This window comes from Hippoglossus hippoglossus, chromosome 4, assembly GCF_009819705.1.
Source record: "Hippoglossus hippoglossus isolate fHipHip1 chromosome 4, fHipHip1.pri, whole genome shotgun sequence".
In the NCBI taxonomy this organism is placed as follows: Eukaryota; Metazoa; Chordata; class Actinopteri; order Pleuronectiformes; family Pleuronectidae; genus Hippoglossus; species Hippoglossus hippoglossus.
Window position 1 is genome coordinate 9,047,238 of NC_047154.1, and position 12,841 is coordinate 9,060,078.

At 41.0% G+C, this 12,841-nt stretch overlaps 1 protein-coding gene across 3 annotated transcripts in view; it reads right to left on the minus strand.

The window, feature by feature from the left end:
• pip5k1ca (phosphatidylinositol-4-phosphate 5-kinase, type I, gamma a) overlaps nucleotides 1–12,841 on the minus strand; it is a 44,801-nt gene that overhangs the window by 14,657 nt on the left and 17,303 nt on the right. For all 3 annotated transcript variants that reach the window (XM_034582680.1, XM_034582682.1, XM_034582681.1), the window contains exons 3-12: nucleotides 12,656–12,742; nucleotides 12,270–12,400; nucleotides 11,983–12,100; nucleotides 9,862–10,014; nucleotides 6,128–6,427; nucleotides 5,430–5,638; nucleotides 3,586–3,669; nucleotides 3,276–3,324; nucleotides 740–824; nucleotides 167–328 (exon numbers count right to left, since the gene is read on the minus strand). In XM_034582680.1, the coding sequence (XP_034438571.1) occupies nucleotides 167–328; nucleotides 740–824; nucleotides 3,276–3,324; nucleotides 3,586–3,669; nucleotides 5,430–5,638; nucleotides 6,128–6,427; nucleotides 9,862–10,014; nucleotides 11,983–12,100; nucleotides 12,270–12,400; nucleotides 12,656–12,742 (1,378 nt within the window). The remainder of the gene's footprint in view (nucleotides 1–166; nucleotides 329–739; nucleotides 825–3,275; nucleotides 3,325–3,585; nucleotides 3,670–5,429; nucleotides 5,639–6,127; nucleotides 6,428–9,861; nucleotides 10,015–11,982; nucleotides 12,101–12,269; nucleotides 12,401–12,655; nucleotides 12,743–12,841) is intronic.

The window sequence follows — 12,841 nt, forward strand, 5'->3', positions numbered from 1 at the left end:
TACCCTTCAAACGTCATCAGTACTATAGTTTAGAAAAGAAGACAAAACATGTTCATGTCATGTGGATAGAAGCTGCACTTTTTCTGAATATTTCACTCAAAGAGACCAAAAGCCAATTTTAATTATCTTGGTTATGTCACTGTTTTCACAACACTGTGTTATTTACCCTCGTCCTCCAGCGTTGGGAAGCTGCGAGCTCCTCTCAGGTCGTAGATGTTCTCATCCCTCTCAGAGGGCAGCTGGCTGGCTGACCAGGCTGCACCAGGACCCATGCACTTAGGCACCATTAAAGACACTCGACCCTTCTTAGATGGAGACGACTTCAGAGCTGAGAGACAAAACAAAGTTAAACACATAAAACTTGAGAAAACTGTCAGATTGAAAGATCTACTAAAGATCTAATTAAGCCTTTAAATCCAACTACCTCCTTTCTAGCTAATGTTTTTTGGAGCTCATTCAAGAATAACCAGGAGATAACATATTTTCTTGAAGCCCTATTGCAGTGAATTCTTTGCTTGTGATGAAAAAGAAAGCTGCACAGGCATCAAACTGATGTAGTTCTCTCACATGACATGAAGCAGCACCTAATAAGGCAGTTAGCTACTGTGTCCGATAGTCCTGTCAAAGCTCGGCAGTAAAAGAGACAAAAAGCCTGGCATCCGACATTGACTCAGTGGTTCTTCCCACACGACTCTGTTTGACTATGTAAGGCAGTGTCTCGACGTAAAGTTAAACTCACAGGAACTCTTCCTGAAAACCGTGTTGCTCATGAACTTGAAGAACCTATCTGCATAGAAGCCAGGCCGGTGGACTGACACGGTGTCCTGAGGAGAGACAGAAACCCAGAGATTAATGAGACAAGTGGTGCGCGGATAAAATGATCAAACCAGAGCTTTAAGTAGATTAATTATCTATTAGTCTCTGAGTGTCCCATTTAAGTATTCTTTCAACCCACCGGACCGAACAACACACATACACAAAAAAAAGAGACAAATGACAGAGAGAAACACGGTCAGACGAGGCTAACAGACACATCTCTTCATTATTTATGTTGCAGCAGACGGAGATCCCACTGCCAGCAGTCTGACAGATGACACTTGGTGTTTGGTTTAGACAGAAAAGAGGAAAGGAGCAAGGGATGAAGGAGACAGAAGTGAAGCCCCTGCCTCCCTACACAGTTATTATAAGCCTTTTGTATCAATACCGCTGGAGTTCACGATGAGTAACATCTTTAAAGGCATTCACGCAACTGGGCCAACTGCATGTAACACGTTGAAGAGTGTAGTATCCATTATCATCAGCAGTGACGCACAGGAGGCTGTTACAGGGTTAGTCGCTCTCCCACTTGTATCTTGTGTATGAGTGTGCTCAGAGAGGGAGAGTGGTATGAGTAAGTGAGAGTGGGTGGGTGGTTGGGGGTAATGAAATGGCTGATTGCTTCTTGAGAGCAGGTGACTGGTGACAATCTACAGAGTAAATTCTCAAGTGTACGAGGAGATGGGAGGTGCGATGCAGTCAAGGGATCTGTGGGTAATGACAGAAAACTAAAACCTATTTGGTACATTTTTGTGTATCGGATTTAGGGCCCATGTTCATCAAATAAAAAATCTCTAATTTGTAAAATATAAGTTTTTATAATTTAGTCTGATGCTACAGTTTTAAGCTGATAGCGAATCAAAATTAGGATTTTGTGTAAAAGGTCGGTAAAAACATGGATGTTTTTAAGGTCCAGTGGCTCCCAATCTTGACAGCCCGGTCCACACGTTTGTGAGTGAGAGAAGGCGTGAGCGAGCGACAGCAGTGCACACAGCTCTACAATGAAGCACCAGCACAAAACACTAAGTTAGAGAACTTTCATGCTATCATGAGAAGGGGAAACACTGCACACACCTGAAGCGCACCACAAGAGTGCAGCTGTAAGCGCCCTAAAGATACTGAGCCAACATTCTTTTCTTACACTTTACAAGTGTAATCGGTACCACTGGTGCTGGCGCGACTTTATTACCCGTTGGGAAAAGTTCCACACAGTGGTATCCCTACTAGTCTTTCCTTTGTTTATGGAAGTAAACTTATATTTCTTAATTAATATGCTCAGGGTTTGTTGTTGTTAAAATGTCCCACACACTTCTCAAAATGTACAAGAGGATTGTTTCAGTAATCAACGAGCACAATAGTAAACATGCATTATTTATCCATGACAGAAGGAGATTGAGCCATTGATTCTCTCTCTCTCTCTCTCTCTCTATTACCACAGTGACAAGCTGACTGCTCATAAATGTGATTTACTGTGGACAAAGCTCAGTAATGTCTTATCTTAATGACAATGACAGAAAACAATGCAGATGGAGTGTACACTAATAATAAAATATTTGCTTCATTAAAGACAACTGTGGCTGCTCATAGGCTTATACTCAACATGTGAGTAATCCACAGTTCTGCCTTAAGCTGCTTCTAATAAGCTTGCATACACAAACAAACCCATAAACATGAATAAATAAACAGACCTGTACGCTGAGACTGTTAAATCAATGTGTGAGGAGACAGGGAGGGTGTAGCAACTGTACCAGGGGCATATTCTCTGATTTACAGGATGAGAGAGAGTAAGATGGACAGATGGGGAAGGGGATGAGCTGACAGAGATGAAAATCCACACCGACAGATCAGCGCTTCGTCAAACCAATAAAGTTTGCCAGAGTTGAAGCTAATAAAAATCCTCAAACACGCAAAGATCTGAAAACAAATAAAGCTTGAGGCTCCAGTTAATCATGTTTGATACAAGCTAAAGGTAACAGTGATTCCTTTGTGTGCTGTCCCAGAGGAGGACCTGGTCTGTCGTGAATAATGTCAAAATAATATCATAATAAAAGATAAATTTATATTCACAAAGTTCAGGTACAAATTATTTTGATGATATGTCCCCTAAGCACCTACAAAACATAAAAGAGCAGATCCTTAGGTGCAAAGTCACCTGAAGTCAGAATAGTTTTCTCAATGATAAAGAAAAGCTGGTTATAAAAAAAAGTCAATTATGATTGGCTGTATAAAAAACACAGGTGCTGTTGCCATGGAATAATCCATGTGTAGAGGGGGAAGTGCTGCCCTCAATGGACTGTATATGTCAGGGGGAGGGACCTATGGATGGACGACGACACACTGATCATTACATCACAATAGAGTTGATGTTTTGTTGATCGTTTGTGTGCACAATATACAGCAGTTCCTGTTCCTGCATCTGATTGGCTGTGTCTCTATTTACAGAGCTATTAAAAACTCACCCCGTCGTGAACCAAAGCTTTCCACGAGTGCTCCAGTTTCTTGATTAGCCTGCAGAGGCAGAGAGACGCACACTTAAAGTGATGATAACCATGTCTTATATATAAGGGTCATACACAAATGAATATAAGCAACGTGCCTATAAAATGTGCTGTCTGTTATGTTGTTTCAGTTTATGCACAAAAAATGTCTGCTGCAGTAGGAAGTATCTACACACAGACATTCATCCTACATCTGAAGCCTGCGACCTACTGGAGAATATAAAACTGAAGCATTGACTGCATATAATCCCATGGTCTCTGTGATGATCACCTGTAGGACTGCAGGATGTCGATGATCCCGATGTAAAGAAGAAGTCTCTCTCCCTTTCCATTGACAGCTGGGATACCGCCCATCCTAAAATGAGAAGCCAAAAAAAAAAAAAAGGCACAGTCGAGTTTGTCAATCAGACTGCAGGACTGTTTTCAGCTGATGTGATTTGATACGAGATCCTGTGAATCAATAATTGATCCGTCAAAATGTAATCATCAATACCAGAGTTCAGACACAGGTTTTTACCAGATTTTGTAATCATCCCGCAGCAATTTTTACTCTGTATGGTATTAAAACCCTATTTATTAATAATTCATGTTTTTCATAATAAGTTTGCATATTATGAAATATATTCTATCTGCCTGATAAGGCTTAACCTAAATCATATGAATCCGGAATCTTAGAGGCATTAAAACCATTTTAATGAAGCATTGCGTTAGTTCATGCAGGACACGGAGGCATGTGCTCAGCTGTCATAAACTGTCAGCTACTGTCAGCTACACTGATCCCTGCTCAGCTAAAGTGCCACTTATGCTCTGCTGCCGCCAACTTGCCTCCACCGCCCCAGCCTCCACCTTTTAGCACTGAGTCCAAACTTGGTTGTGGTAAATGGTATTCATCTGGAACAAAATGTATCTTGCCTGCTACGCCCACTGGGGGGTTTTGCACGTGTTCCCTGTTTTATCTTAGCATGCTGCTTGGCTAATCCAGGGAACATCCAAAGCATGGAGCCATCCCCACCAAGCATAACTGTATTTCCCTTTGTGCAATCAATGATTAAAACATGATGAAGTGTTCCTGACTGAAATGTATTTAATTTGTAGTATTAAATTGGATTCCCACAGTACCTATATTTGGATGCTATTAACAATAACTTACAACAGATATATCCCAGTAAAAGAAATATAGGTGATGATGATTAAGGCTTTTATTGTGAAGGAGCTAAAGGAAGTGTTTGACATTTTAAACATTATTTTAAATCCCAAACTCACATCACATGGTGTTTTTTTCTCCAGTTTGTACCATCTAATTAATTATATTCATTCCACACCCGATCTGTGGAAGCCCTGATTAGATGACGTGATTAAGAGGCAGCAGTACATCACACACAGGGTCCTGCAGTTCAATACTTGATCTAATCCTTGTCAGTGTAAGTGTTCAACTTTGACCAAATAATCCCAAATCCCATAACCAAGCAGCATCCCACTGCACTGTGAAGGTGCTGATACTGTGCTCTACTGTATCTTCTAAACAGCTGACAGAAAATCTCATACCAATTCATCTGGAAAGCAAGGTAGTTTATATTAGAGGAAGTAAAAGTGTCTGAACTCTTAATGTGTAATCAATCAAAGTCAATACTTTGTTTAAAATCAACTTCCTCTATTCAAGCGATAGTAGCATTCTAATTATCTATCGACCATTTAATCCACACTGAACCAACAGCCAAAGATTGTCTGCCTTAACACTACCAACTGATTGATGGGCAAATATCAAGCTTGTTATCAAGGTCCCTTGAAACTGGGGGAACCAGCTTCAGTATGACCTTTAAAATCTTTTGTCAATTTTCATTTTATATGGCAGATTTCACTTTTTAGATTAAAAGGAAAAAAATCTGAAATTTTCTGTGCATACTCACACTGAAGTTTACAGATTTAAATACTGAAAAGGATAAAATGTCTAGAAACATTAATAATTTACAGGTGAAGTACTCTTGGGAGTCGCAGTTAAAGATTAAGCACTTCAGACGAAAATGTTCAGACTAATAAAGGTTTATCATGTTTATTATTAATATCTATCACTGGCCTCCGCTGCAAACAGCCCCATGTCTCTCTGGTTAAACTCACGTGTCGTCAGTGTCGATGGACCCTCCGCAGGCTGCTCCTCCCTGGATGGACTCCATGGCTGTGGAGTACAGGGCCTTCTGCTGGGCCACGGGCCTCTTCTCGTCACTGCCGCCCTGGGAGCCCTCCATCTGCCTCTCCCTCTCCGCCTGGTCCATGTTGTGAACGCCGAGCAGCAGGCTGTAGTCCATGATCTTGAAGCTCTCCAACACCTGAGCAAATACAGACACATGTGAGTGTCCTGTGATTGACAGACACATGGTGTATAAAACCGTCTGAAAGCTTTTAACTGTGGTGGATAACAGCTTCAGCACCAGAGGGAATGAGACCTGTAACAGTGGAGATGTTGGTGCCACACACAACACACACTGAAGCATGTAAGCACTAATAAACAATGTATAAGAGAGCAAGTGTGTGAGCAGAAACTCTCATTTGCTTTGGGACACTGCATTTTGGCATCACTTACTCTTTCCTTCTACCCTCCCTCTATTTCTTACCTCCTTGCATAGCATCTACTCCCGATATCTAAAGACTCTTGATCAGGATGTCATATGGACCTCAGAATTACTAAACCCCCTTTTACTAACCACGTTAGCTAACTTTCATTCTACCCTGCCATGGCTCTCTCATGTCTATCTCAAGTGTAAATTCAGCAAGCAACAAATCTTTGGACAGCAGCTATAAAACTCTGTTCGTCTTACCAGGCAGTCTCTCTGTAGGGTCTTGACGAGCGCGTTGTAAGTGTCCAGGTCCAGCATCAATCCGTCCTGCATGTCTTGCATGAAGTCCAGGTCTTTGAAAGTGGGCCTGGCCTTCTCCCTCTCCTTCTTTGACGCTCGCCTCTTGTAGGTGGAGCCCTTCAGGTCAAATTTGAGGTGCATGCGAACCACACGGGGCAGGACGTTGTTCATCACAACCACGCGGATGTTTTTCCCGCCCGACTGGACGCAGTAGAGACCGAAAAACTTGGGCAGCAAAGTGCGAGGGTTTTGATTCAAGTTCTGTAGAGAAAGAATGAGAGAGACAGCAGACGATCTTAAAAAGGCTCATAAATTGGTGTAAGTTTCTGAGCTTTGACGGGATGTTGAGTAAGAACTTTACAGCGGAAGCAGTTTGCGTGGGGAAAAGTTTGGCACAAGCTATTATCACATTTTACATGATTTTTTTTTTAAATATGTACCTGTGAACAAGAAGTGCTAAAGAAATTATTCTTGACACTCTGAAGGATCTGAGAGGGTTTGTTATCACAGAATATCCAGAAAGTCAAGACAACAACACATGAAGCATTTTTTATTCCAAGGGACCTCGGGAATAAAAAATACATGAGCAGTACGATAGGTGATACACAGAGTGGGAACAGTTAATTTGTTAAGAATACATGATTCTCTGTCTACACATACTTTGGTCACATCTGTCACCTGATTACATCAGAGTGATTTACATAACTGAGAGTGAACAGAGATCAAGATTTTTAACTCACGGTGCAGTGATACATGTGGAAAGACTCAAACTGTGATTACAAAATAAATCAAAGATATTATTATAATTATTATCATCATCATCATCATCATCATCATCATCAACAACAATAGTAATCATCCACCGACGCAGTGATACAAGGTTTTCCTCCAATGGATGAACTAAGCAAGTTGTCCCACTGAAGATTTCCAAACAACAATTTCAGACGATGCGAGTCATTAACTGCATATCCAGTGTCTCATCAGTAGCCTGCATCACTTAATAAATAATCTTTAAGTTTCCAAGACAACAAACAGTGAAGAACAAAATGATGATCAATGTTTCTCTCTCTAGATCAAACAGTAAACTGACATGTTACAACAGAAAAGCTACAGAAATTACTACACAAAAGGTAGTTTTCAGTTTATCAAACTGTAAAATCTAATTTATCTTCAACAGAGAGTACCATTAATATAACATTGAAAACTACCTTCTCCTATTTGACAGGGTTCTGTGTGGATTTTCAGCAGTCAATCCACACAAATGAGGTTAATCGGGCTGTGTGCTCAGTTAAAAACCTGCTTTGACCTTGGGACCTGAGCCAGTTCAGTCCCATTAGAGAAATGAGAGAGAGACAGAGAGAGCTGTAGTCCATACATTGATAGCACACAGCATCCAGGACTGGAAGTAACTACAAGAGGAAAAGGAAAGAGGAACAGATAGAGGAGAGATGAAGGGTGAATGTGGAAGGGTGGCTAAAAGGCTCAGCACTGAATGACCTTCAGCTGAGAGAAACTGGTAGAGAGAGAGCAGCAGAAACGATACAGAGGAAAAGAGCGAGCGAGAGAGAGAGAGAAAGAGCATCCTCTGCCGTCAGCCATACACGACCCTTCTGTCGATGTTAAGAGGGCAGAGCGTTGACGAGCCAACAACACAGACACGTGAGGGAGAGGAGAGAGCAGAGAGCAGGGATGGAGAGGAGCGTGAAAGGAAAGCGGGGGGGGGGGGGGAAGAGTGGATTAAAATACGGGGTAGAGTGAGAGATAAAGACAAATAAATTACCCCAAGAGCAGCACAGCGGGAGGGAGAGTGATAAGACGTTAAAACGTGAGAGAGGATGGGAAGATGAGGTAGAATAGAAGGGCAAATACACAGAAGGAAAAGAGTCGGTTACATCACAGTGATCTGTATGCTGCCCAGAGCGAGACTCCTCAGCCAGCCCTCTACCATCCGCTGGTCAGCTGTGGAAGAAATGTGGAGCTCCACCAATGTATGCCTGCATGCTGTCGGTTTTTCCACATACTTTATTTCGTTCATCACATCACTAGCTTGTGAGTCTATATATGTTATGTGTTGTGTCTTATTTCCTTAGTCCACCTTCTCTGACCTGAGGCTACAGCCACCCTGCATGAGCATGAATATCTCCACTTTCATTATGCCTCGTTCTCAGACCAATTACACCAGCGAAAACCAACCAAAACGACGGAAAAGGTCACAGCAAATGTGCCGAGCCTTTAATGTCCCTAAATGATTAAATGATTTCCCACAGTGGTCTTTGGCCATGCCTGACGGAACATGAATAAACACGAGGCCCAGGGCTGTGAACCTGAGAGGCTGGATAAGTAGCATGGACATACATGGAGCTGTTGCTGGTTGACTTCATTCACAATAAGCCTGCAGACTTTAGAGAGGAGGAGAGGAGGGGATGTTACTGTTGGGGCAAGTCATGCTCTGTTAGGCTGAAGTACAGTACATCCGGTTACCGAAATACACCAGCCAGTCTCTTATGAATCCGCGCGGCCTGAGGTTTCAGTCAGAAAACAGAGTTGTTATGTCTGCTGCTTCATATGAAAAGAATTTCATGCTCAGAGGAGAGATTTTCAGGCTCTTACATAAAATGCCGACGAAAAAAAAAATATTCCTCAAAATAACGACATGAGGGCAAGTTTCCATTTGAATGAAAGTCTGAGTGTTGCATGTGTTTAGTGGCCTTTTCAGACCAAGATACAGCAACACTGTCTATTTTTACATTGACAGCAACATTACGCTGATTGACCCGTTATTGATAAGACATTATTTCTAATATCATATTTACATGAGCTGCCAATTGAATATTGCATTCATATTCCTGTTTAAATGTTACAGAGCATCATTACATCCACCCTGTCATAGGCTAACATTCCTGAAACTTGTTTGAGAATATCACCATACAACACGTTTCACAGCTTAAGCCATCTTGTTTACACCAGAATCCAGGCCATGCATCATTAAGCAGTTTGTAACTGATGAATGTCAATGTCACAAAATGCTGTGAAAACTTCAATAGGACGTTATAATGCAATTAAGACGTAAACATGTCAACACAATACGACTAAGGTCGTAATACTCCACATGTCGTTGTTCAATTACTGCTTATTGAGTATGACCTTATTAGGTTAAATTAATCATAAAACTGTCTACCTGCCAGCGTCTTATTCAGGCTATCGTCTTCCTCTGTTTTTTATCTGAATATTAGTATCCATGTAAACGTAGTAACAGACAAGCTTCTCCCCATTTTCTTTGCATGAATCTGTGTTCACTTTATGTTCACGTGCCTTGACAACTACATGGTATCAAGTCTTATTGTTTTGCATGAGATTATATTTGTACGCATGAGCAACAGTTATTCACCATGTATTATCCTGCATGTGTGAATCCTACCATGAAGAGAAAAGATTGGAAAACTACTGAACCTGAAAGTAAGAGTAAAAAAAACAAACAATACAGCTAAAAATCAATGGCTGCAATTTTGTTTTCATCTACCTTTGACATAAGTCGGACATGGATTTTTTTTGCATTTAAAAAAAAGTAAGATATGGACATGATTCACTTTAGATGAGAGCACGTTTTTAACACTTCCACTCATACCCAGTAACTGTGCGCACGCACACACGCACACGCACACACACACACACACACACACACAGTCTTTGCTCACCATGTAGTATCCAGGCAGCAGTTTCTGTAAGAACTCAGCCTCCTTGTGCATAACAGTCTTGATGATGAACTCGTCGTCCTTTGTGAGATAGAAGACTGAACCACTGGCTCCAGGATTGGACAGCTCAATTAGGGGCTCGTTACACAGGGAGTACTGAAGGGACACACGGACACAGAAACTGGGATTTAGTGAAATAAAATGACAAAAGTATAGTTGTTTTAAGCATATTTTAGTAAGAAAACATAGTATAGTGTTTGTGGAAATTCATTGTGATAGACAGGAAAAATAACTTGGGGGCATATTCATGATGAATATGGCTCTCCTGTTCAAAATATGAATCAAACATTTTTTCCAAATAATCCAAATAATAATATAACATCTTAAAAACTGGGGGGAGGATATCTTCAAACTTGCACCGTGACTCATCTCCAGATAAAACAATCCTACAATCCTGTTTAAACACGGGATCATTTAAAAACAAATCAAGAGGCACACATAAGTATGTTGGCCCACGTACACACACGTATTGGGCTTGAATTGATTATCTTTGGGTTTTTGACTTTTGGATCAAATTTAAAGAAAGCAAATGAATTCATCACAATTTGTCACATCAGTTGGGAACATCAATGTAAACCTGGTGACGACATTTTACATCAGTTAAACCTGCATTCAACACATGCATATTGAACTGCGTTAGACAAAGATGCCTAACGCAGTGGGGGATTGAAATATAACATAAACACTATTCACAGTCTGGTGTGGCTGAATACTTCTTGGCTATCATATACTGAGAGATGTGCATTCCTATTTCCCAGTATGCTCAAAGAACCAACATTTTATATACAATAGTAAATCCATTATATCAATGAAGAAATTCATGTTAATCAATTGTTTTCTATCTTGCTATATTAAAAATTTACATTTTTATTATCATGGTCTTTTAAAAAAAAGATCTCTTCTTTTGAAGTAAACCCATTAATTGTCTGGACTGGAGTTTCATTTCACGTACCCGCATGCAAACACATGACACAAGTTATATTTTCCAGTTTATAAATACTGTTGCTCGTTTGTGTTCATATCAAACGTGATAAAGTTGTATTACAGTCACACTTTTGTCAGGCACAAAGTCACCTAACAGTCCTGAGGTGGCTGAAGTGGAAGGCAGACAGGCTAAGAGAGACACTAACCTGCTCAGTTACTGACACAAACAGACAGATAAAGATGCACCTGACCTTATCGGCACTGTTATTCACTGACATCACAGAGAACAAGTTCACCTGGGGCCTGTTTCGACAATTCACTCTGGTGTTTTCTTTTTTTGCTTCCACGTGGTAAGTACACGTTGAACATGCATAAACACTGACTAAGCAGTGTGTGTTTATTCTGTTAGACTGCTCAGAGCAGTGAATCATGCAGCCTCCAGGTCCTCGACGCTGACGTGCAGAGACAAGCTGCAAACCTTCATCCTTCTCTTCAGTCGTGCTCTCTCCTCCACTCCGCCTGTGCTGTCTCATGGTTTTTCTTATTCATTCTCTTCCACACTCAACACTTGTTTACTTTATCTGTTGTCATTTGTTGGGTTTCCCTTCCTCCCATTTCTCCTTAAATCCCAATTTGTTGCTCTCTGATACGAGAAAGATTGTTATTGTTATAATTTGTTACTGACAGACTCAAGTCACATGACCATTGAATTGTGACCATTTGTGTCATGTGCTGTTATCTGACATGGTAGATTATTATTAACACATTGGATTGATTTTGATTGACTGAAAATGATGCTGAGAATGAAATCAAATTTGAATTATCCCTGACTTTTTAACTGATTTAAATGTGGAAACTAGATCATCAGGATTTCTTCTGACTTGACTTGTGGCTGACAAACAGCAGGGACTCAACTGGACTTGGCTTGATTCTCACCACAGTGACATGAGACTCCCTTGTGACCTTAAGATGAATACATAAGACTCATTGGACTCGCATGTGTGTACGACTTTCTTCAACCTCTGATATGAGCTGATACAATCATATATGTGACGATTCTAGTTCGACTATAGATTTTCTGGTGAGTCTATGTAGTGTGTGGTAAGAGCTGGTACAGCTATGACAAAACAAAAGACTTACCAGGTAGTCATCTGGCCTGATGCCAAACAGTTCTCTGAAGTAGCGGAAGGCCACGGGAGCGTATGTTTTGAAGCGGAAGTCTGGGAAATGGTGGGCTGGAGTGAGGTTGCTGCCTTCACTAGAGGGCAGAGCATCAGAGCACAGTGATGAATGTCATACTCCTCTCCAGCAAACATCAAACAGGTTGGTTAAGATCATATAGAGTACACTCTACAGTATATGCATTGGAAATATACTGCTGAAGTATGTATTTATACTGTATATGTGTGCATGTTAGCAGTTGAGACCTGGGGAAAAAGATGCTCTCCACCACGTAGAAGTCCTGCATCAACACATCTCTCTCGGGCTTGGAGCTCAGGTTGCCAACGGTGTAACCGATGCCCAGCTGGATGGCACCTTTCAAGGCCGAGGATGTGGTCTGCACGGGTGGGGAAAGGGAGACAGATGCAGATGTGGTGAGAGGGATATGTGATGGAGCACATTTTGGAGAAGAAATAAAATTCCATATAAAGCTAATATACAATGTTATTGTCAGTTAGCATTGAATAAGATGACTCTCTGAATTCAGCCATAAAAAACACACAATTCTCAGATGTTTCTCTCTCAGCTTCTTCATATGGAAAATTTAACACAGAACTTAGCTTGTTTAAAAGCTGAAAAACAGCTACTTTACCTTCTTGTAAGTAGTTTCTCCTGATGCATCCACCCCTCTGTGACCAATCTTCTTTCCCTGACCAGGCAGGCCTGAGGACGAGGGCATCTGATGACACAGAGAGAGTTCATTAAAAACATTTGGGAAATATCAGAAGACTGAGCACTGACACAGTATTAATGCAGGAGAGTGATTTCAAACTTTGGC